Raw genomic sequence first — 26383 nt, 5'->3', positions numbered from 1 at the left:
ATACAAATTTCGACAATTTGGCACACTAATGTTGCCAGATTAAACATTTACTTTTAATGACAGTCAACCTAGAGGACACGTTTTCATAGATAAAATAAAAAATAATGTGAAACGCTCTTTAGATCATATTATAAATCTGATGTAAATAATATGTGCAACAATTACAACTTTAAATATAAAGTTCCATATTATGTACATCTTATTCGGAGGTTTTATTAATATGCTCTTTTTCATGTGAACACTATTTATATGGCGATATTGAAAATGGATGCATTACAGATATGTGTATTGTTACATATATTTCAAAAATAAGAAACCAATCCTGCAAAATGTTTAAATTTATGGTACTTCATTTCCGGAAAATCCGGGAAAGTCAGCCAGTAGCGACAATAGCGTTCATTCAAATATTCAATACCATTCATTAAAAAAAATCATTCATTCTCGTAGGTCATTGGCTACCGCTGCCGGTTCGGTTCCCTCCTCAATTCGTCGCCATCTTCCTTTTCCTACGACTTTTGTCTGCTAAAAGGTATGTAAAATTATTAATAAATTATCATCTATTAGTGTATTACGCTACGAATATATTAAATTTAACTATTTAATTGCCTGTAACATGAGAAAATAATTCCGAACAACGGTACTTTCTGAATTTCTTGTAAACGTGAGACAACCATGTGGTCGGTTTACTAGGATTTGCGATCAACTACGCATTAAGTTTCACAGACATTATATTATAATTCCTTTTTTCTACAATCAAACTTACTTTAAACTATTTGCGGAATATTTGTTGTCATATACACTTTTTTTATAAGCCGGTAAGTAACCAACGTGGCGGCAAGGTCTTAAAACATGTCTATAATTATTCCATTTCAGATATAAATTAAAATGGGTACCGTAGAACGCTCGGGTGATGATCATACCTCTGAAGTGGAGTCGGGAGAAGAAGAAGAAATTGTCGGAGGTGGCGAACTTGCGCAGCATCTACTGAAGAGGTGAGTGCTACCTTTTTATAGGTTAACTTCTACGCATTTACAATTTGTCACATTAACTAAAAATATTTGTTTTTGTTAACTCTTGGAGACAAGAAATAACAAAATTTGATAATTATAATTTACAAACTTTTTATTATAATGATTTGCTTTTAAACTTTACAAAAGATTATCTATCATAAAAAGAAGAAATACAATAAACTAACTTTTTTATATGATAATGTACAATTTTTATTAAGTTGAAAACCAAAACAAAAAACCGAAACTTTCTTTAGGGATCCTGATTCTAAAATTATAGCTACTAATTTTGAAATGGCATTCACTATAATTATTCATATAAACCTAATAAGTAAATTTTTTCACTTAAAACAATTAACTTCTTAGGTCTACCACATGTGCTTTGTTAGGTTAGGAATACTAAGTAATCATACTTTAATTATGGCATTTATAGATATTAAATATTCACTAAGATACATTTCTTGAAGCACACATCACACTGATTGTCAATAATAATATTAACGGTATTAAAATTTATCTAAATAATAATGATAAAAAAATCCAAATTTGTGTAATTTTCTATAGTCAACCAATTTTCAGCAAACTATGAAAATTGGTAACTGCACATATAAAGAATTGACAATTAGTGCACTTCTTGTATCTTACACCATAGTAGTAAATTATATTTTACCATAGATAAAATATATATATATATATATATATTCAAGTAGGTTGTTACAATCCATATTTTTTTTTTGTCCTGCTTAGTAAATAGTTTTAATTGAAATAAACTGGAAAGAAGCTTTATTCTTATAAAATATCTATGTAGTATACAATAAACAGAATGTTTTGTGATTATACAAGATCTATTATTGCAGTGACATTAACAAATACAATATAAAATAATCCTAAATAAATATATGAACTAACTTAATTGAAAGTTGTATGATTATGTCGACCACTATAACATCATACAGTCTATCTACTTCAGTTGTATACTACATTATAAAGAGGAACAGTACACATAGCAATAAAAGTTATTATTAACAACAATTAGAAGGACTTCAAAATTATATGACAAGACTATTTACATCATAAATTTAATGTGTCCATTTGATTGAAGCAATTGGAGTATCACAAGGATTGTGGAGTATAGTCATAGTTTAAAGATGAGTCATACATTAATTTAACAATGAATCAAACCAAAAATTCTGATGTAATACATATCCCAGTTACCAGTCCACTTATCCATTTGGTCCTTAAACAGAATAGAATTTTTGTAATGTTACCATAAATTTACATGTAGTATTTGGTTATTTTTCAGGAATAAATGCTGAAGTTTGTTTTACAGAGTATTATACCTTATTCTTCTTTCCTCTACCCTTTCCTCTTTTTATGTAATTCTTCAATTTTTGTAACATCCACTCTTTTATTATCTTCACCTTGGATAACTTTGTATCTATATACTGATCAAGTCTAGAGGATTAAATATACTAATTAATGCCATCTTGAAAACTAATATATTATGTCTAACTACTAAAATTCTCATGTCACAGGTTTTGTGTTTATACAACTCTGAAAAGGCTTGACCGTTTTTGATAAATATATACTCAGTCTGAGAATAGGTTTATAACTAATTTTTATAAGTGTTAAGGGTGTTAAGGGTGGGTCGCCCAAATAATTTTTTTTATAATGTAGTTCTAAAAAGTACATAACTTAAATTTCACCTTTCTATCATCAACCCCTATTTTTATTAGCGATTTTAATTTATACGGCAAAACAACGTTTGCCGGGACAGCTTGTATTTCTGTAATAATCTGAAAGCAGAAACACAACTAGCCTCGTCTAGTTGTGTTGTTGTATTATACTTTGTAGACGAATTTCTACGAAGTTGAAATAACAATACTATTTGTTTAATGCTTTGACCCACAATGTTATCGTATTTTTCAATGTATAGGATGTACCATTTTTACATAGAAATGTCATGTTATCTGAAGACACAAACTGGGGAAACTCTGTCTGTGATTATCAAAAGATAGTATTACAACATATATAAAAAGATATTATTATAACGTTAATATTTATAAATTCGAGACGTAATATGTTATACATCGCACTTTATTTTAATTTAAATTTTAATAAGAGAACTTTAAATTCAATATTACATATGCTAGTTTTTTTTTTATATTCATGATAGTATACCACTATGCACACCATTAGCACACTAAGCTGCACCATTCTACTGTGACGGTATACGCTAGCGAGGCACCAGCGGGCATTGAGCATGAAATCAGGACAGTTAGCCGATCATTGCGAATTCATCAAGGCTTAACCGCCATGTTGTCCAGGGCTCAACCAATAAACTTAATCGCTAGCGTATTATATGCAGGCAGATTTCCATTCCACCCATAAAAACACTGCTATTTACTGCAAGCGCTTGCTTGATATAGCAGCAAAAGAAACCAAAAAAATATCTATAATGTCAATTATTATCTAAGGTTCATTGAACTGACTAATGACTCATTCGTGCTACTTGATCGATTATCAGTAGGTAAAATCTTGGCCAGTACGCAGGGTTCAGTAGAGCATAAACATTTATTTTAATCTGTAAATAAACGTTACAATGATAGGTCGGTAGGTAGGATCGTGTGTAGATAAATATACAATTTGTGTAAAGATTCGAATAGTTAGAAAACTTCCATAGGTTAGCGTGATATGAATAATTAAAGGTGTATATCATATTGTTGCGCCAATACATATTTATGATAGGTTTTTTTATGATAATGTAAAGTCAATGCCAATCGGATTCGATTTCTTTACCATTTACGTATTTCGTCATTTTTTATTATTATCATACCTACCGTCCAGTTCAACTAGCTACTTTTATTAATCAATTTAAGTTTAGTTTATTTTAATAATAAAAAACTAATCACGGTTAATAATCTGACATAATGGTGACATTCGTGAAATGAGTACGATGTGTTAGGAGACTTGACAAGTGGCAAATTATAATCTATCTGCAGTTTTCACTGACGCGTGTCATTAAGAATCAGAACGAGACGGCAACGTCCGACCTTTTGTTATTCCTCGTGCGTGATTACAATCCGTATTTACTTGTCTAGGCCCCCAGATCCATTACAAACGTCACACATTTTTTTATACTACAATGGCAGTCATGCATACGGCCCATCTATAAACGGTTACCGTAGACTATGGATTCTTGAAACACCAGGAGTGTCACGTCACGTGCATGTTTCCGACCCTTAAGAAACCTTATTAGTTAGAAAGAAGTACCCTTCTTGAATTTTTATAACCGAAATGTGACAAAAATTACTATCGCATTTTAATAGTTAAAATTTTGTTTTAATAATAAATGTAATATTGTATGTCGTCACAATATTGAAGACCCGTCTCAATTATGGAAATGCCATTACTGGGTAGGATCTTAGACGTCATCTTTTAATTTTGATTTTAGAATTCTTGATTACTTTACATAAAATTTCTGACTTCCAACCAATGTCATACTTTGTCGACCCACCCTTAAGGTGTGACGAAATCTATGGAGTGGTCCCTTATGCCATCATGACAAATTTACTAGGAATTAATTAAAATTGTTTCCATAGAAACCGCGGTGAGGTCGACCTAATGGGGTCAGTACGCTACTCGATCGAAATAATAATGACAACATTGAATTAATTAGCCCTGTCTGTATAATCAAGTTAATATAAATACGAATTTGACTCTGTCTATTACCAAAAACAGTATCACACCTAAAACAGTAATTGTCGTGTACTGTTTGTTGAATTTTGGCTAATGTACATACATTAGCATTTGGGAAGGAAGTCATGGGCTGCTTTTTATACTGGACGTCCGCTCGTCCAGACGATGTCGCAAGCAGAAGCTAGCATTATAATATATTGCATACAAGCATAGCATAGCATTACAATATAATATATAGTGCGAGCGCGTCTTTTTTTATTATACAAGCATACAAAAACTAAACGTAGAATGTTTTCAGCTTTTGTATGTGTGTAAAACAATTAAAGCAATGCCTTTGAGTTATAAGATTATTTTAGGATTTGTTTAAATACTTCCTGAAATAATGTAGTTATCATGTACATCAAAATCGTATACCAATTAGGATTAGTTAGTTTACTGTAATTTTTTTATACTTTACCTTCAGATTCTGTTTATGATAAATATCATATTCACAATATGATATTTATCATATATATCAGAGTTTGTCCTAACCAACAAGTCCGTACTATATACAAAAACAAAAATTTTGTAAAGGCTCGATTATTTTTCTAGTCGGTTAGGAATCTCTTTTTGCCAGACCTATAAAATAATAAGACAATACAGTTGCATTACCAATACATATTGGTTCTTTTTCGAAGTCGGTTGAAAACGATAATAATTAACTGACAATTGCTTGTTTGAAAGACGTATATGAATCACATGCAGTGCAATGCCAATACAATGAATGTTCAATTATCAAGTCGTTTCAATGATACTTTTTACACAGTATGCAAATTTGTTTTTGCACCGAGTTCTGAGAAGACATAACAATTCTAATATTTATTTTATTCGGTTAAGTAATGCATTCGCTAATTCTGAACAAAACTAATCTTTATATTATTTATGTTATCTTTACAAAGAAACTTTAAAATCGCCGCAGCTTTCCGATTGCTTATATTTTTTTCTTTCTTTTAAATTACGCAACGAATTTAAATGCATTTTTCTGCCAATAGTTAGTGATTCAATAGGAAATGTGACACGCAGGTATTATACATATAGTATATAATACCTGCGTGTCACATTGTAGTATACTCCCAAAAATTAAAAAATCAGTAAGGTACCCGTGCTAACGCTAGTTAGTAATGAAATTCTTTCCCAATCAGTATCCAAAAACACGCTAAAGCTTTTTTTTACTGAGCAGAACTGTTCAGACATATAACGCAATATATATATATATATATATATATATATATATATAAAAATAGCTTTAGCGTGTTGCAATGCGATTGCGATGATTCTTTTTGCGATTGCTTCTTTAATAGATTCCCCAATAGAAATTTTGTCGGCACTGATTAGCCAGTTTGTCTTATCTGAAAAAATATAATAAGTATGTGTTGTGGATTTGTGGTAGAGAAAATATTCTTCACCCTGAATAGAGAGAATCGCTACAGTATTGATTTTGAAGGCACAATGAAAGCATTATTTATGAGTCTTCCTGGCGCGGTGTTGATACCTTGATACAAACTCGTACACTGTAATTTAACAAGTTTTTTTGTACATTGTTGCTATGTAATTATAGACTTGATAAATGTTCGTACTGTATTATTTTGCGAAGAATAGATATAGCGTGCTTGCTATATCTATTCAACTAGTAAAATAGATCTAAAAAAAATACTTATCATGAAACATAATCTACTCTGGTATTGCATTTATTTTTCCCTCTACATTTACTCTACAAATCTGTAAAACTTTTTTTATTTCTCCAGAAATTAATCTCTTGTAGACATATTCCCCGAATCTATCGGAAGAGTCCTATGATTATGCCTCTGATTCGAATGGTACTTTTTATAGCACTACGCAAGTAATAGATCACAGAAAAACACATTAAAATACTTCTATAACACGTGACGGCCATAACGTTACCCTAAGAATGTGTTGAACGGCATTTTCTTATTCGTAAATACTGATTTACGAATAAGAAAATGGCCGTTCAATATTATAGTAAAATCCATACTATTATTATCATAAGTTTTCACAATTAAACAGCTGAACGTATTTCCAATGAAAATTGACATCACTAAGATCGTATCGCGAGGGCGTACATCCTTTGGGCTGGCTATATTTTATCTTAAAAAAAAAACTGACTAAGTCACGTGTTATACAGCAAATTTATATATTTTAATATTTGTAACTTTAACGCAGTTCACTTTCGGTAATGGTCAACGCCAAGTATTGATATAATAATTTAAAAAAAAACAACAAAAATATTACCTTGCAACATTGTACATTATGTTTCAAGTCTGCTTTACGCTATTTATATATTCGTTTGCTACGATCTTACTCAACGGGTTGCGAAGAGAGATGAATTAAAAGCCCGGCCGCTAGTGGCAGTAAATTATAATTGTAACATCGGCTTACTCGCGTGCTCACTTGGAGGGAGAATCATCTCAAAAATGATTGCTAATATAAGTCATATTAGACCGTCGAGAATCTGGGCTTATTGCCACCGAAGCCCAATATTGTTCTTGGCGTTGGTGGTAATGTAATAAAGCCTGATTGTTAGTAATTTTCCTCATAGTTATCAATGTAGCTTAGTTAGGTTGATTCTCATATTGTTAAAATTATCACCAATGCTACAAAGTAAACCTTTGGTCGACTTCCAAATATCTATAAAAAAAAGAAGAAAAATCTTATTTATTATATACTTGATTGTAGTGCATAAAATAAAAATTTACAGGCATGTTTTCAGAATTCTTTCACTTAAAGAAAACTGTCAATGTATCTTTCTATAGGTAACTAAATAGTTTATATCGATCTACTATGGAATACGCTTATGATTAAGCATAAATATTTGATAATTTTTCATTTTAGGAAACAATCTTTACAATAATATGCGATGCTGTCTTTGAACGATTACCAACAAAGAACTCCCACATTCAAATATGTATCGACTGCGTTATATTTTTTCATTTGCCTAAATTATTTGTTAATTATTATAAGTTTTTATTAAATTACAATTCTGTGTATGTATTTTATAAAGTATATTTTTAAACAACAATGTTTATACAATATTTGTTTCTTTTTATTATCAGCGGAATCACTCGCAACGAAATGTTGGCGGCCATTACGAATCGCATCCACGTCGAGACGCTGGCGGCGTTGCCACCTAATGTGCGCCGGCGCATTCGCGCGCTGCGCTCGCTACAGAAGGAGTTTGTTGACATCGAGGCTAAGTTCTACAGTGAAGTGCACGCGCTCGAGTGCAAATATGAGAAGCTTTATAAGCCTCTGTTTGAAAAGGTAAATATAGTTTTTTTTTTTTTTATTTAACTGGAATGGGAAATAAATAGATAGGTAGCAAGTGGTAACCGTTGTCTCTGATATAAACAGCATTACGGACCTCACGTCGTCCTAAGACGCCGGTGGTGGTATCTCTGATGCAGGAAATTGTGGGGACAAGTACATATACTTAGACACTGTAATTTCACAGCCATATCTCATCTTTTAAGCTTTATAAAAAGGCCACGGATTACAAAGCTGTTTGGGGCCAGTTGTTAGCATTCAGTTGTTTAGCATAGTTGATATGAAGTAGTCACGAAGACTTCTAATGCGTTAATACTTTTGCCTTGAGTCCTTTGTTTGAAGGCGATCTATAGAACAGACAAATATTCAACAATGAAAAGTATAGCTGAAGTAATGATGACAGACAAGATTGGTCACTTAGGATATTTTAATCGCGTCCTTTTATACATTGATCACGTTGGACATTGTAATCGCCCTATTTTATTAATGTTTTATTATCCAGGTACCAAATATTCAGTACAGACTTTACAAAGTTTTTTTTTTATTACTAGCGCGCTCATATTGTCAGCGGTTCCTACGAACCTACTGACGATGAATGTTTGAACCCTTGGCGTGATGAGAGCGAAGAGGAGGAATTGGCTCGCGCCGTACAAGGCGCCGCAATTACTGATGGCTCAGAAAAGAAGCCTGCTGAAGAAGAACCTAAAGCTATTGAGTAAGTTATTTTATATTATTTTTCGCAACAACGTCTTCTTTTTTGTGATAAAACATATGCCCATTCTCATGAACAATTTATCCTCCTAACAAAATTACAATCTGTTTAGCTATTTATTTGTGAAAAGTAAAAAACAGACAGATATACACTTGCGAATTTATAATACTCTTTAGTATGGATTTTTATGATATGTGTATATATCAACGTGATTTTTTATGAATATGTATTCCCCATTTGTTTGGTGTTTTTTAATATTAATTACTGGAATAAAATATCCCATTCATTTTTCTATGATGACTTCTATCACCAATCACTGAATAATCATGATTGATTTGAATTAACATGCATCACCAACTGATGAAATTATATACTATGTTCTTTATATATTAGTAATTGTCGTTAGTGTTAAGTTACATACTTTTTATTTTAGGCCCGCAATGGACCCTAATGTGAAAGGCGTTCCAGACTTCTGGTATACCATCTTCAGGAATGTGTCTATGCTCTGTGAAATGATGCAAGAACATGATGAGCCTATACTCAAATGTTTGCAAGATATTAAAGGTAAAACTAAGTTGTATTCAATTATTAAATTTGGAATAACCAATTTGTTGTTTCTAATGTAACTTTGAAAATATTCTCATGAAGAGTCAAATTGGAATTGTCTGGAGATACATAAAAATACAGCTTTTAACAGTACAGTTTCTAGCTATAAATTTGAACAAGATGGAAAACTTCTCAAACAAACTGTTATTTTCCATGAAAACAGGATAATAGGTTTTGTCGTTATTTGGGTTAAATGAAAAGTTTATTTAGTGTATTTGTCAGTAAATTATCCATATTTTAATAAGTTTGAATTAATCAATTTGCTTGATGGTTATCAACTACTAAAGCACAGTTATAATGCTTACAAAACCAGGGGATAATTTGGCAACACAGCTGCAAAAATTTTGTCTTTTAAATACATTGCAACTTTTGTGATTATGTATATAAATCTGACCAACTGTATAAATTGGCTTCTATTTGAAATTGTCAGGTGTTTCATTGTTATATATATTATAATATTTTACTATGATGACATTCATCACCAATCACTGAGAATCATGATTGATTTGAACTAACATGCATCACCAACTGATTTATTCTATAATACAATCTATTATGTATTGCAAACCAACATGAATAAACATAGTAATATTTTGCCCAACAGTGCAAATGCATGACGACCCTATTGGCTTCACATTAGAGTTCCATTTCGCGCCAAATGACTACTTCACGAATACTATATTGACCAAGGAGTACTCTATGAAATGTAAACCCGATGAAGAGAATCCGCTGGAGTTTGAAGGTCCTGAGATTTATTCCTGCAAGGTAGGTGTCACTACTGTCTTCACATCATACAGGCAGACCGGTAGGGAGAACTGAGTAGCAAAGATATAAACTGCGTGTTATAAAATCGTGAACAAAAATTGGTTAACGAAAAAATGTTATATAGCAAATATACAAAGTATTTTTTAACCTAGAAAAAATAGATACAGTGTCGACAAATAGTTTTTAAAAAATATTTAAAGTAAATTTTTTTTCGCGGATAGGGAGGGAATTTTGTAAGAGGCCACAGACGAGCGCGGGCTTTTTGATTTGTGTGGTCGCAGTGGACCATGAAATAATTCTTAGATATTAGATGTTACACATATGTGACTACATACATTTTAGTTGTCACTTCGTGCACGCCATTTTTAGAAACATCTTGACATATTTAATTGCAGTTTTCATTGTATTGTCGTAAGCATCCCTTAACAGTTGAATACTAATTAAACCTCCAATAAATAAAATCTCGTTCTTTAGGGCTGCGAAATAAACTGGAAGAAAGGCAAAAATGTGACGGTGAAGACGATAAAGAAGAAGCAGAAACATAAGTCGCGCGGCTCCGTACGCACCGTCACTAAATCGGTGCAGGCCGATTCATTCTTCAACTTTTTCTCGCCGCCGGCCATGCCTGAAGACCCCAACTCCACTCTGGCCTCTGATATTCAGGTAAGGATCTGTCGGTTAGGCTAGGGGCCCATAAAGGGTAGAAAAAGCGAATCAAGTTATTTTGGCCTTTGTCTTTAGCCATAACTATATTCACATAATCATTAGTCTTCATTCGACGGGATTTACATATTATTTAAAAAAAAATATTTCATTAAATAATAATAATAATAAACTCTTTATTGTGCACATAGAAGAAATACAATAAGAAAAAACAATAAATAGAAAATGATGAACAAAAGGCGGTCTTATCGCTATAAGCAATTTCTTACAGACAACCTGCAAGATAGGACTAACGTACACAGAAGAGGTAGATGGCACACACAAGACACTATAATTATCAAACGTAATAATAGTATAATAGTATGTTTTCATAAGTTTGGAATTGCAAACAGACTGACTGACCTACTTGATCTGAAGTAGTAATAAACGCCTAATAAACATGAATACTAAATACACTGTCAAGTAGAAGGCCACTTTGCATTCCTACAGATAATGAACTTTACTGCCTTAGAAACCAGATTACAGGATATAATAAAATTGCTTGGTCATAGTTTTCTACTGTATGCCGATGCATTTTGAATTGAATATTAATTGCAGGCGCTGCTGACTGCTGACTTTGAAATCGGCCACTACATCCGCGAGCGTGTCGTCTCCCGCGCCGTTCTCCTGTACACCGGCGAGGGTCTCGACGAGGATGACGATGATGATTACGAGGAGGAGGTAAGTGGTATACTTATCGTATCACTTAGTCTACTTATACTATAAGTATAGTAGTATACCTACAGCTCGTCACCCCTAATCGCTCTCAGCACATAATTAGAGTCTGTAATATTACAGACTCTAATTTTCTTAACAGCCATGGCAATAGTAATGCAAGCTACATGGGCTATGTTCAGGTGTTCGGAACTAACTAGGACTTTTATTGCTTGATTTTGTATGAAATACTTTTTCTCTCAACGTCGTGCGTTGTTTTCTTTAAGTTGAATTCTTCAAGAATTCTAGGAAAAATCTGTATTCAAAACTTAACATAGCGGATTACAATGTCATATTTTTATTTATATATACTAGTTGTATCTGGAGTCTTGGTTGACTGAATTTAAAAAAAAATAAACTTTGCTACAGGATAACCTGCACAGGCTCTGATAAATATAAAAAAAATCCGTCACTATTTATGTTTTACAGAGTGGTACAATGATTAAAATATTAGTAGAATCAAATAGAAGGTCTATTATTTATAATAGCGTAATTGATTTCTAGTCTAATAATATCTGTGTCTAAAAGCTAAAAAATACTAGGTAGTGTCTAAAACAACTTTTAGTGCCTCAACAACGGTCAGTACTGCTATGCTTCTTCTTTTAACCGTTACCATCTTGTATATGACTCGATATTTGACTTGACCAGTTTCTCGCTGGTCTGGACTGGTCGCCAAAATAATTGGGGAAACTAAACTGCTTTTAATATCTTGGACAGTCGGTTGTCAGTTGTCAATCTATGTATACACTACTAATGCTGCATTCCTCTCATTCGAAAAGTATAGTTTTATCCCATAATATTAACTACTATATTTTATTTATTAAGGACTAATTATATTTATGCTAAGTGTTCTTAGGCAATGTTTCAATATATTAACTAAATTCTAAATAAACAATCAATTTGTATGCTTCACGTCTGTTTTCGGTAACATGAGATGTGAATTCTACAGCCATCTAGGTGTTCCCACAAGGTTTTAGCTTGTGTATCTCTCTATGCATGGTAGTAATTAGATGCTTGCTTAGTTAATGGTGTGCCATTGAGTTGCCTATCCTATCCTACAGTATCAGACGGAGGTACAGTATTTATCCCCATTTTTTTGACATCGTTATAAATAAACCCAAGATTTAAGAGATAAGTGCATGCAATCGAATTATGTATTTAGAATGTATTATGATATTTTTAGAAAAACATTTACACGATTTTTTACAAATAACACATATTTAACTTAAACATACGGCATTTGTTTTACTTCATACCTATAAATTATAATGTAGAGTAATTCACACAGCGCTAATTACTGAACTTAAATACATTTATTTAGTTAATACATAAGTACACCTTACGGTATCTTGAGTGGATCTTACGGGATCAAATCCGCGACCATTGGAAGTGAGCCGTTAGACCTGTTTGTTAGCCGTTAAGACGCCAAGAGGCAAAAATCAAAGAAAAATGCATTTTTTTGTAATGTTTATAATACGTAAATTCATTTCTTCAGATTTAATTTTTATAAATCTGTATTAGGTAACTATTACACTTGTATTTTAATATTAAACAATTTAAAGAGCATATTTACTATGTGATTGTATCTTGGGTTTCTTTGTATCGATGCTGTAGACGTTAAATTCGGGTAAGCTTTCCCAGGCGACGGATACGGTATCTACGTCTGGTCATGTCGCGGTGGCACACCACCAACAGCGGTGTATTTGTTTTCAGGAGGATTCGTACTCTGACGAAGATTCCGGGACCGAGGAAGTATCCGACGTGGAGGATTGATGCAAGATTGTAGTTCAACTGCCCCCCTAGCGTTGTAATTTACCTAACGGGTGACCGCCCGCCGGTTGAAAAATCGCGCCCAAATAAAACCCGCGACATTTGATATGTAACCACGCTTCAACCGCGAAAATTACTCTCATATCTGAACGTCCATATCATTTGAAGTTAAACTAACTTTAAAATTTCTATAGCGATTAAGTGATCGAATACTCTCGCAATGCGTCGGGTAACTCTCAAATTGGTAGTGTTATACGCTAGATGTAGTTGTAATAACATGTTTTGCAACCGTTCTATGCATGGTTTATCTATCGCTCGGATAAATATGTATTAGAAATATTATTATTATTACGTTACTGGATTTTTTTTTAATTTGTTGAAGCGAGAAGTGTATGGTGCCTTCTTAATTATTAAAATAATGCATGTTACATGTTGTTACGTCTGTTACGATACCTATATTGCATTTCTAGTTAGATATACAATATCTCGTTTTTATTTATTATTATAATGTAATTATAGTGTGTATTTTTGTTTACGAATTTTAAATGTTCGCTCGTGTACTATGAAATTTCATGTGATATTATTATTGTCTAAGTTTTTTATCGATTTGTATCGAAATTTGTGTTGTCATTCCATTGAGATGCTACTAGTTAAAGCCGTATATGAACATAGGCAGTGTTTTGTATGAATCGTCCATGTATTGTATTGAATCTCTTTTTAGTGCCAAAATGCATTATCATCACTATAACGTCGCAACTGTGATCTTACTCAATTGTATTTAGATATTAATAACTTGACAATAGCTAGGTCGGAGTGTAGATGTATATTTTTTTATTTATGTAATCTTCTATTGAAGTTAGCATAATATGGTCAATGTTTAGCAGCTCGTCATATATACTGGTTATTTTATGGCTTTAGTTTTGGCATGATGTCGATACGGACACATTAAAATTGTATGCTTTTTATCCGAGTGTGTTTTATTTAACCTAGTTCGCATGCTCTTAGTTAGCAAGTTTATCGAATGCAGATGGTTGCAGAATTCACGTATAATGTCGATAAATTATGAAGGTAATTAAATATTTGTGTGTCGTTATACTCACAGGTGTTGTATACTTAGTGTATTAATATAATAAACACGTTTCACAGGAGGAGGAGGAATGTTCTACAGAAGAAAGTGAAGACGATGAACCCGTTCCAAGGAGAAGAGCCAAGAAGCCAATAAAGAGCGCGCAACAAGAGAACCCTGCGGAATGCAAGCAACAGTAGCATTGAGCTAAACGAATATATCTTACGGTCCAACAGCAGTTATGAATTGTAACATATAGGAATGATCTGTCACTGAGTTGCGTGTACGGTGCTGTCCAATGGGACACTCCGATATTAGGTTATATCTTTTATCGCTCCGATTATATATATTTATATTTTAAAATAAGGAAGCCAGGCTCGGCCGTAGCCAAGACAAATACAATACTGAACTTTGATATCAATTTATATGTAATAATAATTGGAAATTATTCATAAATTTCATTTATCAATTATTAATAGGTTGCGTGCGATCTGGTTTGTGTAGTTTATGACCCGTGGTGTAATCAATTTAATGATTTTATAAAACAAATAAATCTTCCAAATTATTTTAAAGTTTTGTACTGGTATAAAGACAATTTTAGTAATTAATTCAATATTATATTAATGTGTTGTAAACAACAAATCGATATTGGTATTACCTTTTTTATGTATTCAAGATCACTAGTGCATACACCGAGTTGTAATTGATCGTCCTGTGGGATGAATTTGGCTTGGACCTCGCAAAAGACGGCCATTTTCTCTACACATTCCTTATTAATGTAACTTTTAATGGAATGTAAAAATTAAGAGTTATCCGCCTCTGTCTTATAGTAGTTACGGCCATTATTATTATTATTAATGTGTATAATATGTGGGTGCTTATGTCGCATCGCTAGTAAATAAGTAAAAACCTTGTGATTTCACAGCCTAAAAACAATAACGGCTTTTTGACGTACGGTTAACGGTCTTAGACTGTATTGTTTTAATGTTACTTTTCCAATAGCTACTGACTCGTTGAATATTTTTTCAGTAACTTAATTGGTTGTTATTTATCAGCATGAGAAAGTATTGTTAAAACATCAGTTCTCATTATTTATGGTTATTACTAATTGTCAGTTCTCAGTTCACCTTATTTTCTAGTTAAGTAGGTGTATTATGAACAATTGTTGTATTTACATGTCATAAAACAATATCATAAGAGTGTAGAAATTGAGTTTACATTTGAGGAGCGAGAATGCAAAGCCGCGATATGGCACTGATTAATAATAACAGCATTGTTATTTAAGTCGCATTACGTACACCAGCTATAGGATATTTACACATAACATTTTTTAAAATAAAGTCGATGATTGAAAGCTTGTATTTTAATTTATAATCACATTGTTCCACAAAAATAACAGGTGAGTTGTACCGTAGACTTAATAAAAAGTAAGCTATAGCAGAATAACTGAGCAGCGGATAGTCTCTATTGTACCAACAGGTTTCCCCATTCGTAGTTGAAAGGAGTAAGACCGAGACCCATTTTAAATAATCCTACAACGTGCCATTACCTCATTCCTTTAAAAATACCACGCCATTGGCAGCACGAAATGGAGTCTTTCTATATTTCTAGATGCATTGGTCATTTTACTTCTATGAGTTAACAATGAAACATTAAAAATAAAAAGCTTTGATTTGGTAATATTAATTTATTAATTTCCAAAAGATGTAACAATATATTTAGGTATCACGATTTGTCTTTTTAATATTACGTGGTCAGATCTGTAAATATATTCAAATTATGTTAAAAAACTTACAATGTGTATCTGAATAAAGATTTACTTCGTGATAGATACATTTCATCTCTAAAATGAATTTGCGGCTTCTCTTCTGGTACATTAAGATAATTTATTAGAAGATACGCAAGAATTTAATCGGAAACATGCTGTGGTATTTTTGGTAGCATAACTTTCAGAAACCAATATCCTTCTAATTAACGAGTATCCGGACCATAGAGTAATAAATTAGTCTTAGTTTTCTAAACCCCAATAAAATACGTGTAAAACAATCCATTATGTGTCTCAAATTACATTATGGCTAAATTAACACCATTAGCACAAACACCCACTGCGAATTATATTGAAACATTTTGCCATGTTAGAGTAAAATTACGCGGTAGAAATAAGTCCATAGTCAATCAGAATTAAGTAACATCTATCACAAAGTAAACCATTTATTTAGTTGTGTTTATGACTAAAATTCATGTCAAAATGATATTTTGACATATGTATATGTCAATAAATGTTTGTACTCAATAATATGGGTATTTCGCAATTACCACTAGTAATTTCGTTTAAGTACATGCATTCTTAAATACACACGATCGATTTGATAGAACCGTTTCTATGTATTAACAAGTTTTTTTTCAACACTACATTTGATGCTTATGGTAACACTAAATAAACACCAAAAAAAAGTGCCCAAGCAACCACTCCTGTTAGTTTTTATGAAATATGGCATCTTATCAAATGACACAAGTATTATTGTTTTTAAGTTTTATTCACATACGAAATCTCAATCATGGGATTTATAATATCAAATCCAAATGATTGCGAAAAAACCTAAGTCCAGAGGAAGCTGGTAAAATAGCCAATAAACATTGTCAAGCAAATATTGCAGTCGCTTGTTATAAAGGCTTAGTCTTATGATTTCGTATAAGATCGTTTTCCAGTGCTAAATATTCTCGCTCTGGACTAGCTTTTCTAATAACAGTGAATCAAATAATTTTTATAAAAAGTTTGAGCCATACACTGTCTTTCAGTCTGAAAATGTTCAATTAGCACCATAATAGCCTTAAATTAATCTACGTACAGCTAAGAACAATATCGCTATACAAAGGACAGGGAATGACGCGATATGCCAAGAATTAGTAATATCTTTAGACCGTGATTACATGAATAGGTCAAAATTATTTTTATCACAAAATGACTTACAGGTAGCATTATTTTTTATATATACACAACACATCAAGCCACAAACAAAATAAAAATTGAGCTATTTAAAACACAAACGTATACTCGTTGGAAATATCGAGAAGATAATTTATTCTAGATAATTCCATAGAGATCATAATAGCGTAAAAATAAGTACCTAACCGTAAGTCACATGTCACAATTTATTCTAATAAGTGAAATGTTGCCTTAATATGACAATACAAAAATAGTTTGTATTTTAGCATAACTTGAATAGGGACACAAATTAAAATTCATTGGTCATTACCATTATGCATGTGGTACCTCCACATGCATAATGGTAATGACAACATAATTTGACGGGAAATGTCATTTTTGTTTTGTACTCACGAATAATGGAATAGGCAATAATTTTTATTATTTATACAAATCACATGAGTTGTAAAAAAAAAAAAGAAAGCAGAAATAGTAATGAACAATAAAATTTTAATGGCATTTCATACCAAAATTATACATAAATCAGATTCAATAAGTAAAATTGCGGTAAAACATTGTTAATTAAGGAGATGGATTTCATAGACAAACATTCCAAATTGACAGCATTCCATGGCATATTTTCGTTAAGGAATATCTTCCTCTAACATTACAATACCACCCGTACTAATGATTTCTATATTAAATCATTAATTAGAACGATAACTGAAATCGTAATACTTCAAAACCGTTTGTGACCACCCACTTTTATGTACAAAGATAAGTAACTACAATTATATATACATTGGGGAAATAGTGAACTCTAGAATAACTAAAACGATTTAAGTCCAAACGTAAATTGTAAATTGCTCAAATTGTAAACAGGACTGCGTATAGTGATAACCAGAGATTCTACAGAAATTCTTGTATTGGAGGACAATTAAAGAAGAAGATGCTTCTTTTAGATATGTATTTCAATATGTCATATTGATCAATTGACTAAACGACAAAGCTGGATTTAATAGTCTTGTTTACATTTTCAACAAATTAATAATAAACTAAAAGCAACATTAATCAAGTGCAAAAATAGTACTATACGAGCGTCGAAAATTGGAGTAAATTATTCAGTCAATAGATAAATTACTGTGTAAATAATTTCGGGAACTACACGATAATTGAATAGTCAGTTCATATATATTAGAAAGTTTACTAAATATTTCTAGGAAGACATACGATGTCATAATTATAATGTTTATAATTAGGCATTTTTATTGCAAATTGACAATACGAATGGCTCAGCCATAATTAAACATGAACCAGTCATGACCAAGCATTTTAATAAGCTTATAAGGTAATGAAATTTCTTAATAGCGCCATCTAAACTGGTACAATTGCAAAAGTCATACTATGCAAGAAAAAAAACATTGAAGAAAAAAGGAATAATAAATAATAAATACTTAAAAAAATAAATAATACAGTACACAAGACCAAGAAATCTTTAAGAATACTGGATATGAAAAAACTGGAGAAATCTACACTGGGACTATATATTAACTATTTAAGTAGCACTGAGTTTAAATAATGAATACAGTGGACTGTGCTCTTAAAATAATATAAAAACATATATATGTAAAATTTAAAACAGTTATCATTGCTGGGAAACGACTTCGACTGATACTGACTGAAACAAGTACAAGGCTATATATAATATAAATTAATATCGATCTAAAACGCTAAGTCATGACTATTATAATCGATATATCTATGTGTATTTTCTTCATGTACTCCATAAAAATCGCAACTTATTGTGGCTGGGAGCGAGGCGATCGCAGCTCCATTCGGCAGGGATGTCACGCGGGCGTTTTAGCTTTTTTGCCGAATGGGAGATGGATGCGTCGCTTTCTAGCTTTTGGTACGTTCTCGTCTTCCATAAGCGAAGAATCAGTGGATTCCTCCTCTGGCGGTGTGTTACTTGTCGGTGTTGCAGCGTCAGAATGGATTTGACCTGTGAAAACGGCTGTTATTTTCATATGGGTTTCGATACAATGTAGTTTTATATAGTATTGTTGATACCATCAAATTAATGTTTAATGATAAAATTGATTACTCAATATTGTGCTGCAACATGTTTAAATCCCTGCTTATCTGCTGGTCTACAGGTTGATAGGACTAAACGGTGCCGTGTGAATTGTCCAAGAATCTTATATTTCTTTTCCATTCAGTTAAATGTTATGCTTCCAAGGTTTATTTGTAAAATCCCATAATTTCTTTGAAACTACATATATGTAAACAAAATTACTATTAGAAAAAAAAAAGAATAATAGATATCTGTTCTTACTATTTGTCTAATACATTTACACTGTAGAAGTTTTTATTATAAAACTGAAATCCAGCTGACGGTCCTCTTGTAGGTAAACCGTAATTGTCGTCTTCTGTTCAGTGTGGAGTATCGTCGACGAACAAAGTAAAAACGAAATCTATGCATAAGTAAAGTACCTTCTGCGAGCGTCTTCTGTTTAGTGAAGGGGTGTCGCGGCGGAGGGCGCGGGTCGTCTGCGAGCGCCACCACGTCGGAGCTGCGCGAGCGCACGATGGCGCCCGACGACAGCGGCCGGCGCGGCGGCGGCAGCGGGCCCGCGCCCCGCACCGACGCCCGCAGCTGCGGCTGAGACTGCGACTGCAGCCCCCGCGACACCTCCTCGCCCGTCCAGTTCACACTGACGCGTACATACATATTGACTTTATTTAAATGAACAGCTGCGACAGTGTCGTTTCTATTGTAGCGCTACATAATACATTATTTATTGTAGTATATACATTATTAAGTTTATTGGTATTGTGCTACATGACATATTAATAACGCGTACAGGCGACGCGGAGTCGGGGACGTAGACTGATTTAACTGATTTACACTTAACTTAAATCTATGTCAATGGAGACATAAACTAATGGAAGGGTCTCAAGTATCGACAGAAATATTACAAGTGTAGGCACACAACAACACATCATCAGAGCGTACCGCACCGTCTCGAGAGAGGCGGCGTGCTTGCTCGCGGGCTCCCCACCTTGGGATCTCGTAGCGGATTCCCGCGCGTCCTTGTACAAGTGGCGCGCGGACGAAAGGGCCCAAGGAAGGGAGCCCTCTGGAGTGGAACTAGGGGAACGGAAATCCCACCTCCGACGTGTCCTCATGGAAAAGTGGGAAGAAAGGCTGGCCAACCCTACGGCCGGCCTGAGGACCGTCGAGGCTGTCCGTCCAGTTCTCAAAGAATGGATGGGCAGGCGACGGTGGCCGCTGACTTATCGACTTACGCAGGTGCTGTCCGGACATGGGTGTTTCGGGCGGTACCTGTGTAACATCGCACGGAGGGAGCCGACAACAATGTGCCACCAGTGCGGATGCGACCAAGACACGGCGCAGCACGTTCTGGAGGAGTGCCCTGCATTCGCAGAGGAGCGCCGCGTCTTGGTCGCGGAAGTGGGGGCCGACCTCTCGCAATTTAGTTCGGGCAATGGTTAGGAGCGAGGGGTCGTGGCTGGCAGTGCTCACCTTCTGCGAAGAAGTTATTTCGCAGAAGGAGGCGGCGGAGAGGGACCGGGAGTACGATCCTTTCGCCCCAATGATCCGCCGCCGGAGGACCAGGCGCAGACGTCGGGACGAGCCCAACTCCGTCCCGAGTCTACCCCCCACGGGGGCCGGGGTGCATGCCTTGAGGGAGGCACCACCCCACAACCAGGCCCCTGGAGGCGCGCGCGTGTACCCACGCGCCTCCACGAGAAGGTAGGGTGCAAGCCATAGCACCCTAACCAGAGAGAGGGGGCCTGTCCTACAACATCTACAGGACAGGCCAAGCCGCCGAAGTCTGGGTTGAGTGCCAAGTGCGAACCCCGGACTTCGGCCCACGGCACCTCGAGGTATACCGTGTGGTTTTTTAGTGGGTACGAGTCCTACACACCACCTCGCCATCCCTCCGGCGGGGTGACGGTCTTGTTGAAGATTTTTCCACACGTTAAAAAATAAAAAAAAAAAAAAGGCACACAACAACAAATATTTTTTTTATCTTTTTAGTCTATAGTTTGACACCATTGTTTGGTTTTGTCCACGATACGTTGCTGTACGCAAACGATTTTCAGTGTAATTAATAAGTTATTTAAATATTTGTTTAGTTTGCTCCAGAAAAGGTGGTTTTAATATTGCAACAGCAACCTACAGTCCACGCTTCTAAAATTGATCCAATGAGTTAATTGATTGGTATGAGTTTACCCGTGATTGAAACACTGTCGAAATATCAGGAACTCAATAAAAATAAAACGAGATAAAATCTCGTGATTTACTAATTATAAATATAAATAATGACTGCGTCGAAATTAAAACAGTATAATCATGCGTAAAACAGCTGAAAAATTACAAATTTCATACAAGACTTTACTTCTCTCCAATTCATTTGGATTGAACTTTCTGGAGCTTTTATTGATTGATTAAATATTTACCGAATATCAGATCTCGTGAATATGTTGTACAAGAATTCACCACTCACTTGTCACCGCCGAGCACGAACTGCACCTGGTCCTTCCGTCTGTCGTCTACTGGACTTTTTCTCACATCATTGAACGAACTCTTCACTCGCAACTCCTCCGTGGACATCTTCTTGTCGTCTCGCCTCTCCTCTAGTCGTCTCTCTCGCGCCTCTTGTGCGAGCCGCTCTTCTAACTGCAATCTAATTATATATTTTTATTTAGGTGGAATGGATAACCAAGGTGACGAATCATTTGAAGGGCAGCAAAAACGACATGTGCTTGCGGTGCCTTATAATTTCTGATAACTAAGGTGCTATTCCTCTGCACCCTCCAATTTAACATGCCATATAATTCATAATAGCATCGCATCCTTTATAAAGAAACAGTTTACCATTCAATTTGCTTGGCGGTAGAAATTGATAAAACAACTCATGCACAGAGACTTTAAAGACTAGAGACCTCCAAACGTCATGTAATTTTTCTAAACCCAGCGTAGAAAATTTAAATCATCGTGGATTTGCATCCTTCAATATTTAAAAGGAAGGAATTTAATATTTTTATGTTACTACAAAGGAAATTTATAATATTAATATACCTGTAGTGTAAGATAAAAAACGTACAAGGTTATGCAGAGACCTACAGACATTCATACCTATAACCTCACTCACAAGCACTATTGCAATCTCCTTAATATAGATTAGGTTACCTTGCTTCGGCAAGTCTTAGATCCAATGGGTAATGTGGAGTTTCAGGCTCCTCACTGCCCGATGAATCTTCCCTCCAACCGAAGTTGTCTGCGACTGAAAATGGACATAGGTTTCATTGTATTACATTTTTACACTATCAATTTCAATAAAAATAGATTGCTCAGCAAATATTTATACAATTTTAAAAAAATTACACTGATATAGTGAAATATATTATGTAAATTATTTTATTCATAACTCATGGGCTATTTTCCTTTAGTAAACTACGACTACTATGTACTTTTATTTTAGAAATTATTATCGTTTCCCGTAAAGTAACATTGAATACATGTTACTTTATAACGTTTATAAAATTGTGTGAACGAAATATGAAAGAAACGATAATATTTTAATGTTGGTTATTAAAACCTTATATTCCATTTGTTCCTTTTGTCCCGGCTTCATTTCCATATGAAACTTAGTACTAAAAGAAATAATCATGTTTGCAGTATTCACAATTATTATACAACAGTAATTAATAAATATTTATAATTCTATAATTAAATATTTTCCCGAAATCACTTTCAAATATAAGATACCGCTTGCTATCGCGTGTTCTATTTCATGTAATTTTTATTTGTGTATAATGTTATGTTATGAAGAAGAGTAAATATTTAAAAATAATCCTTTCAAATAAAGTTTCAATGTAACACTGCAAATATACCAATTTCTTATTTAATATTAAATAATGCATATTCTAAATGACAGCAATGAAAATACAAATAAAAACTAAATACAAACAAAGAAGTCATACGATAGCCTCATTATCGTATGACGTCTTTGTTCGTATTTAGTTTTTATTTGTATTGTCATATACGCTATCTCTTTCCTTTACATGTTTCAGAATAGTTTCAAATTTATATTAACTTGACCTAAGCATGTATGAAATAATCTACACATATTTTTATTGTAATAAAATAATTGGTTAATATTAAAGCATATATAGCGATTTTTAGTCGATATATAAAGCGTATCTAACTTAATTATCTTACCTCGATCGTGCCATCACACTGTTGCCATATCAAAACACTGAAAGCAAATCTAGTCTATGATAAAAACCTTGCAACACAGGATATATGGTAGTCAGGACTGGAGAATGGCAAAATAAAACAAAATCACAATCGTAAAAGGCTTTCAAACGTGCAAAAGAAAATAATATCATGTAGCTTGCTAAAACTTTACAAAATAAAGATTCTTGTGTGTAAATATGTAAAAAATATATTGACTAAATATTAATAATTATATTTTACAATATACAGTGCGGTCTTGGAAATTGTTTCTGTTAAATGCGTTAATTTATAATATATCAATTTTGACTTTCATACAGAGTAACTAAAATCACCATATAACATAAACAGCTTTAGTAAGATGCAAACACAGTGATGCTTTTTTAATAATAATAATATTAAGTGCGTGCACCAACCGTGCGTTTATTCAGTTATGCAGTAAACTGCTTTTTAACTAAACGCTTTGAAGTATTAATAGTATTTTTAATTATAAAAACATGCACAAGGATAAGAAATATGATACAAAAAGCCCACACCAATGAAAAAAAAACCAATTATAATAAAACACAAAGTTATCGCAATTTTGAAAATGTATGCCTCTAATACGCCGTAAAACTGATGATTTTAAGCAAATGCACTTGGGTAATTAACAGCAACATAATGAGGCAGGTTCCGTTGAATTTCCGAAAACATTTATTATTTCATACATGCTTCATTTTAGTGGCGACGTAATACAATTTAATACAAGTACTGTGTAATTTTGAATAATTGATTTAGAAAACGTTTCGAACTTATTTGAATATTGGCCTGAAATAAATACTAAAGCTTCTAAATTAATGTCAATGAAATAAAACTTTAATAATATATTTTTATTTCATTCACATTTCCATAGACAATTAGAAATGGAGTCACATATAGCAATAATTCCTTCAAGGAAAGTCTGTTTGTAATATAATAATGTAAAAGTCATAAAAAACAGAATAACGTACTTAGACATTAATAATTTTCTAAAGCCTAAAAAAGCAATTCCAAAATAAAAAAAAATGTTAAAATAACAATGAAAAATTCCAGTACCAACATTCAAATCGTATTAATACTAAATGCACAAATACAAAATGCCTGAAAGCTTCCCATCGATTGTGATAGCAAATTACTTTCCATAAAACATTTATTAAATCAAAATAATAAATCAAATTACATATTAGGATATTATATCACTTCTAAATTACAATAAATAGAAACTTAAATTAGTAGCATCAAATAAAAGTAGCCCTAAATCAGGAACTGTAAAAGCATTATTTTATTTTAAATAAAAAAATATACTGATATAAGTGTTAAATGTAGTTAATAAAAGAAGATTATTGATTCTGCAAAAAAATCGTAATATGCGCCAAATAGAAAGAAATTGTTATCTTTTAATATATACATAAAATATATATACATATATCATAACAAATAATTTAATAAATAAATATTTAAGTACAAAATTCAAATTTCAATTGATAGTGGAAAATTGAGCACTACAGTTATGCTATTATATTCATTTCTAACTACTATATTAGATTTTCCAAAAATGTCTTTTAATCTTTAATAAGATTATGCATCTCGGTTAGTACTGATTTTGCTATCAACACAATTTAATATGTATGTTAGATGACTATTTAACGTTATTTCAATAAAATTCGTGTAACTATTCATTTGTAATATTGGTTATTATTTCATATATGCATAAAATATTTAATCATATCCGGATTCATTTGTTATATGTATATGTATAATTCATCTAGAGTAACTAAAGTATACAGATAAAAAACAACTACCTATTTAGTTATTGTCCTTCCATCTACATGTAATAAGAAAGCTGCCTTCTACATGGCGAAAGAGGCTAACAACGATATTATATTCCTAATTACTAATTGAGTTTCGTTATAATTAGATCAACAATCCGAATATTGGTAACGACACCTATTTATTTATTAAAACTTATGTACTACTTAAGTATAGCTTTAATGTTGGCGGTTAAGCAGCTAGATCTAGCATTCCTATTTTGTCAATTGTGAGACGAAAAAAGTGTCATCTCTAACTTATTACATTGTCATAATAATTACATGTTAATTTATAGGCTGTAGAAATAGAAAGCGAATCGAATATAAAATCTTTATAACGTATTGAAAGACCTTAGTCTGTCCAGAACTGCAATAAATTCTATACTAAAAGACTCTGAAGCTACATTAGTAGGTTCATGCAAAATTTGGCTGGGTAGGAAAAGTAACACGATAGAGAAAGTGAGTATTGATGTACTTCAAAAAGAGTCGTCTTAAACCTACAACATCCTTGTTAGGAATGTATATAGAGTTTGGAGTTTCTCTCTGGCAAACAAAGACCCGGCAGCCGTATGGTGAATCCATGGATGCTAATAAGTTCGCCATATAAGGGCTGAACTATTCCCATTGTACTTGAAAACGTGACGTAAACTCTTCGTTTGTCTAGTTATCGTGACTCAGTACAAATGACAGAATATGCATGCTTGGTCAATTAAGCTGCTTATAGGCAAAACCAACAATACTACATATTCCTTAATAATAACAAATGCTCTTATATAGCACTAAATCCTTTAGATTCCGATTATATCAAAATATGAATTTAGAAAAATAGACAATGTATGGAATGAAAAGTCTGATAAGAAAACTAAAATGCATACTAGTTATCTTAAGAGTTTCCTTTCTAAAAGGAAAACCTTAGTTTTTCAGCGTAGTGTACACTACGTAGCAAAATTAAGGTTCGCCATTTGAATGCAGTAACATAGAGCTCAATGTCAGTTAGCAAA

The 26383-nt window shown here is 33.1% G+C and overlaps 2 protein-coding genes across 7 annotated transcripts in view; one reads left to right on the top strand and one right to left on the bottom strand.

Moving 5' to 3' along the window:
- The first annotated feature begins 442 nt into the window (after positions 1–442).
- Positions 443–15716, top strand: LOC131854020 (nucleosome assembly protein 1-like 1). Of its 3 annotated transcripts, none has more exons than XM_059205147.1 (9): positions 443–529; positions 874–992; positions 7817–8024; positions 8579–8742; positions 9173–9303; positions 9950–10110; positions 10585–10773; positions 11371–11493; positions 14443–15716. In XM_059205147.1, exons 2-9 carry the CDS (start codon positions 886–888, stop codon positions 14560–14562), a joined length of 1203 nt encoding a protein of 400 aa, XP_059061130.1. In that variant the 5' UTR covers positions 443–529; positions 874–885; the 3' UTR covers positions 14563–15716. The 3 variants fall into 3 exon arrangements, with proteins under 3 accessions (XP_059061130.1, XP_059061132.1, XP_059061131.1); XM_059205149.1 differs by having other exon boundaries at positions 13240–14519; XM_059205148.1 differs by lacking the exon at positions 443–529 and adding an exon at positions 615–637.
- A 3279-nt stretch (positions 15717–18995) lies between these two features.
- LOC131854019 (stromal interaction molecule homolog) overlaps positions 18996–26383 on the bottom strand; it is a 59837-nt gene continuing 52449 nt past the window's right edge. For 3 of the 4 annotated variants that reach the window (XM_059205143.1, XM_059205144.1, XM_059205145.1), the window contains 4 exons: positions 22510–22603; positions 21824–22003; positions 19782–20002; positions 18996–19290 (listed from right to left, as the gene is read on the bottom strand). In XM_059205143.1, coding sequence (XP_059061126.1) covers positions 19136–19290; positions 19782–20002; positions 21824–22003; positions 22510–22603 — 650 coding nt within the window. In that variant the 3' untranslated portion in view covers positions 18996–19135. Of the gene's footprint in view, positions 19291–19781; positions 20003–21819; positions 22004–22509; positions 22604–26383 lie in introns of those variants that run through there. The other variant, XM_059205146.1, reaches the window with a different exon arrangement.

This window comes from Achroia grisella, unplaced genomic scaffold (genome assembly GCF_030625045.1).
Source record: "Achroia grisella isolate CSIRO2021 unplaced genomic scaffold, CSIRO_AGI_Agris_v1 utg918, whole genome shotgun sequence".
In the NCBI taxonomy this organism is placed as follows: Eukaryota; Metazoa; Arthropoda; class Insecta; order Lepidoptera; family Pyralidae; genus Achroia; species Achroia grisella.
This window is presented reverse-complemented; position numbering and strand designations above follow the sequence as displayed.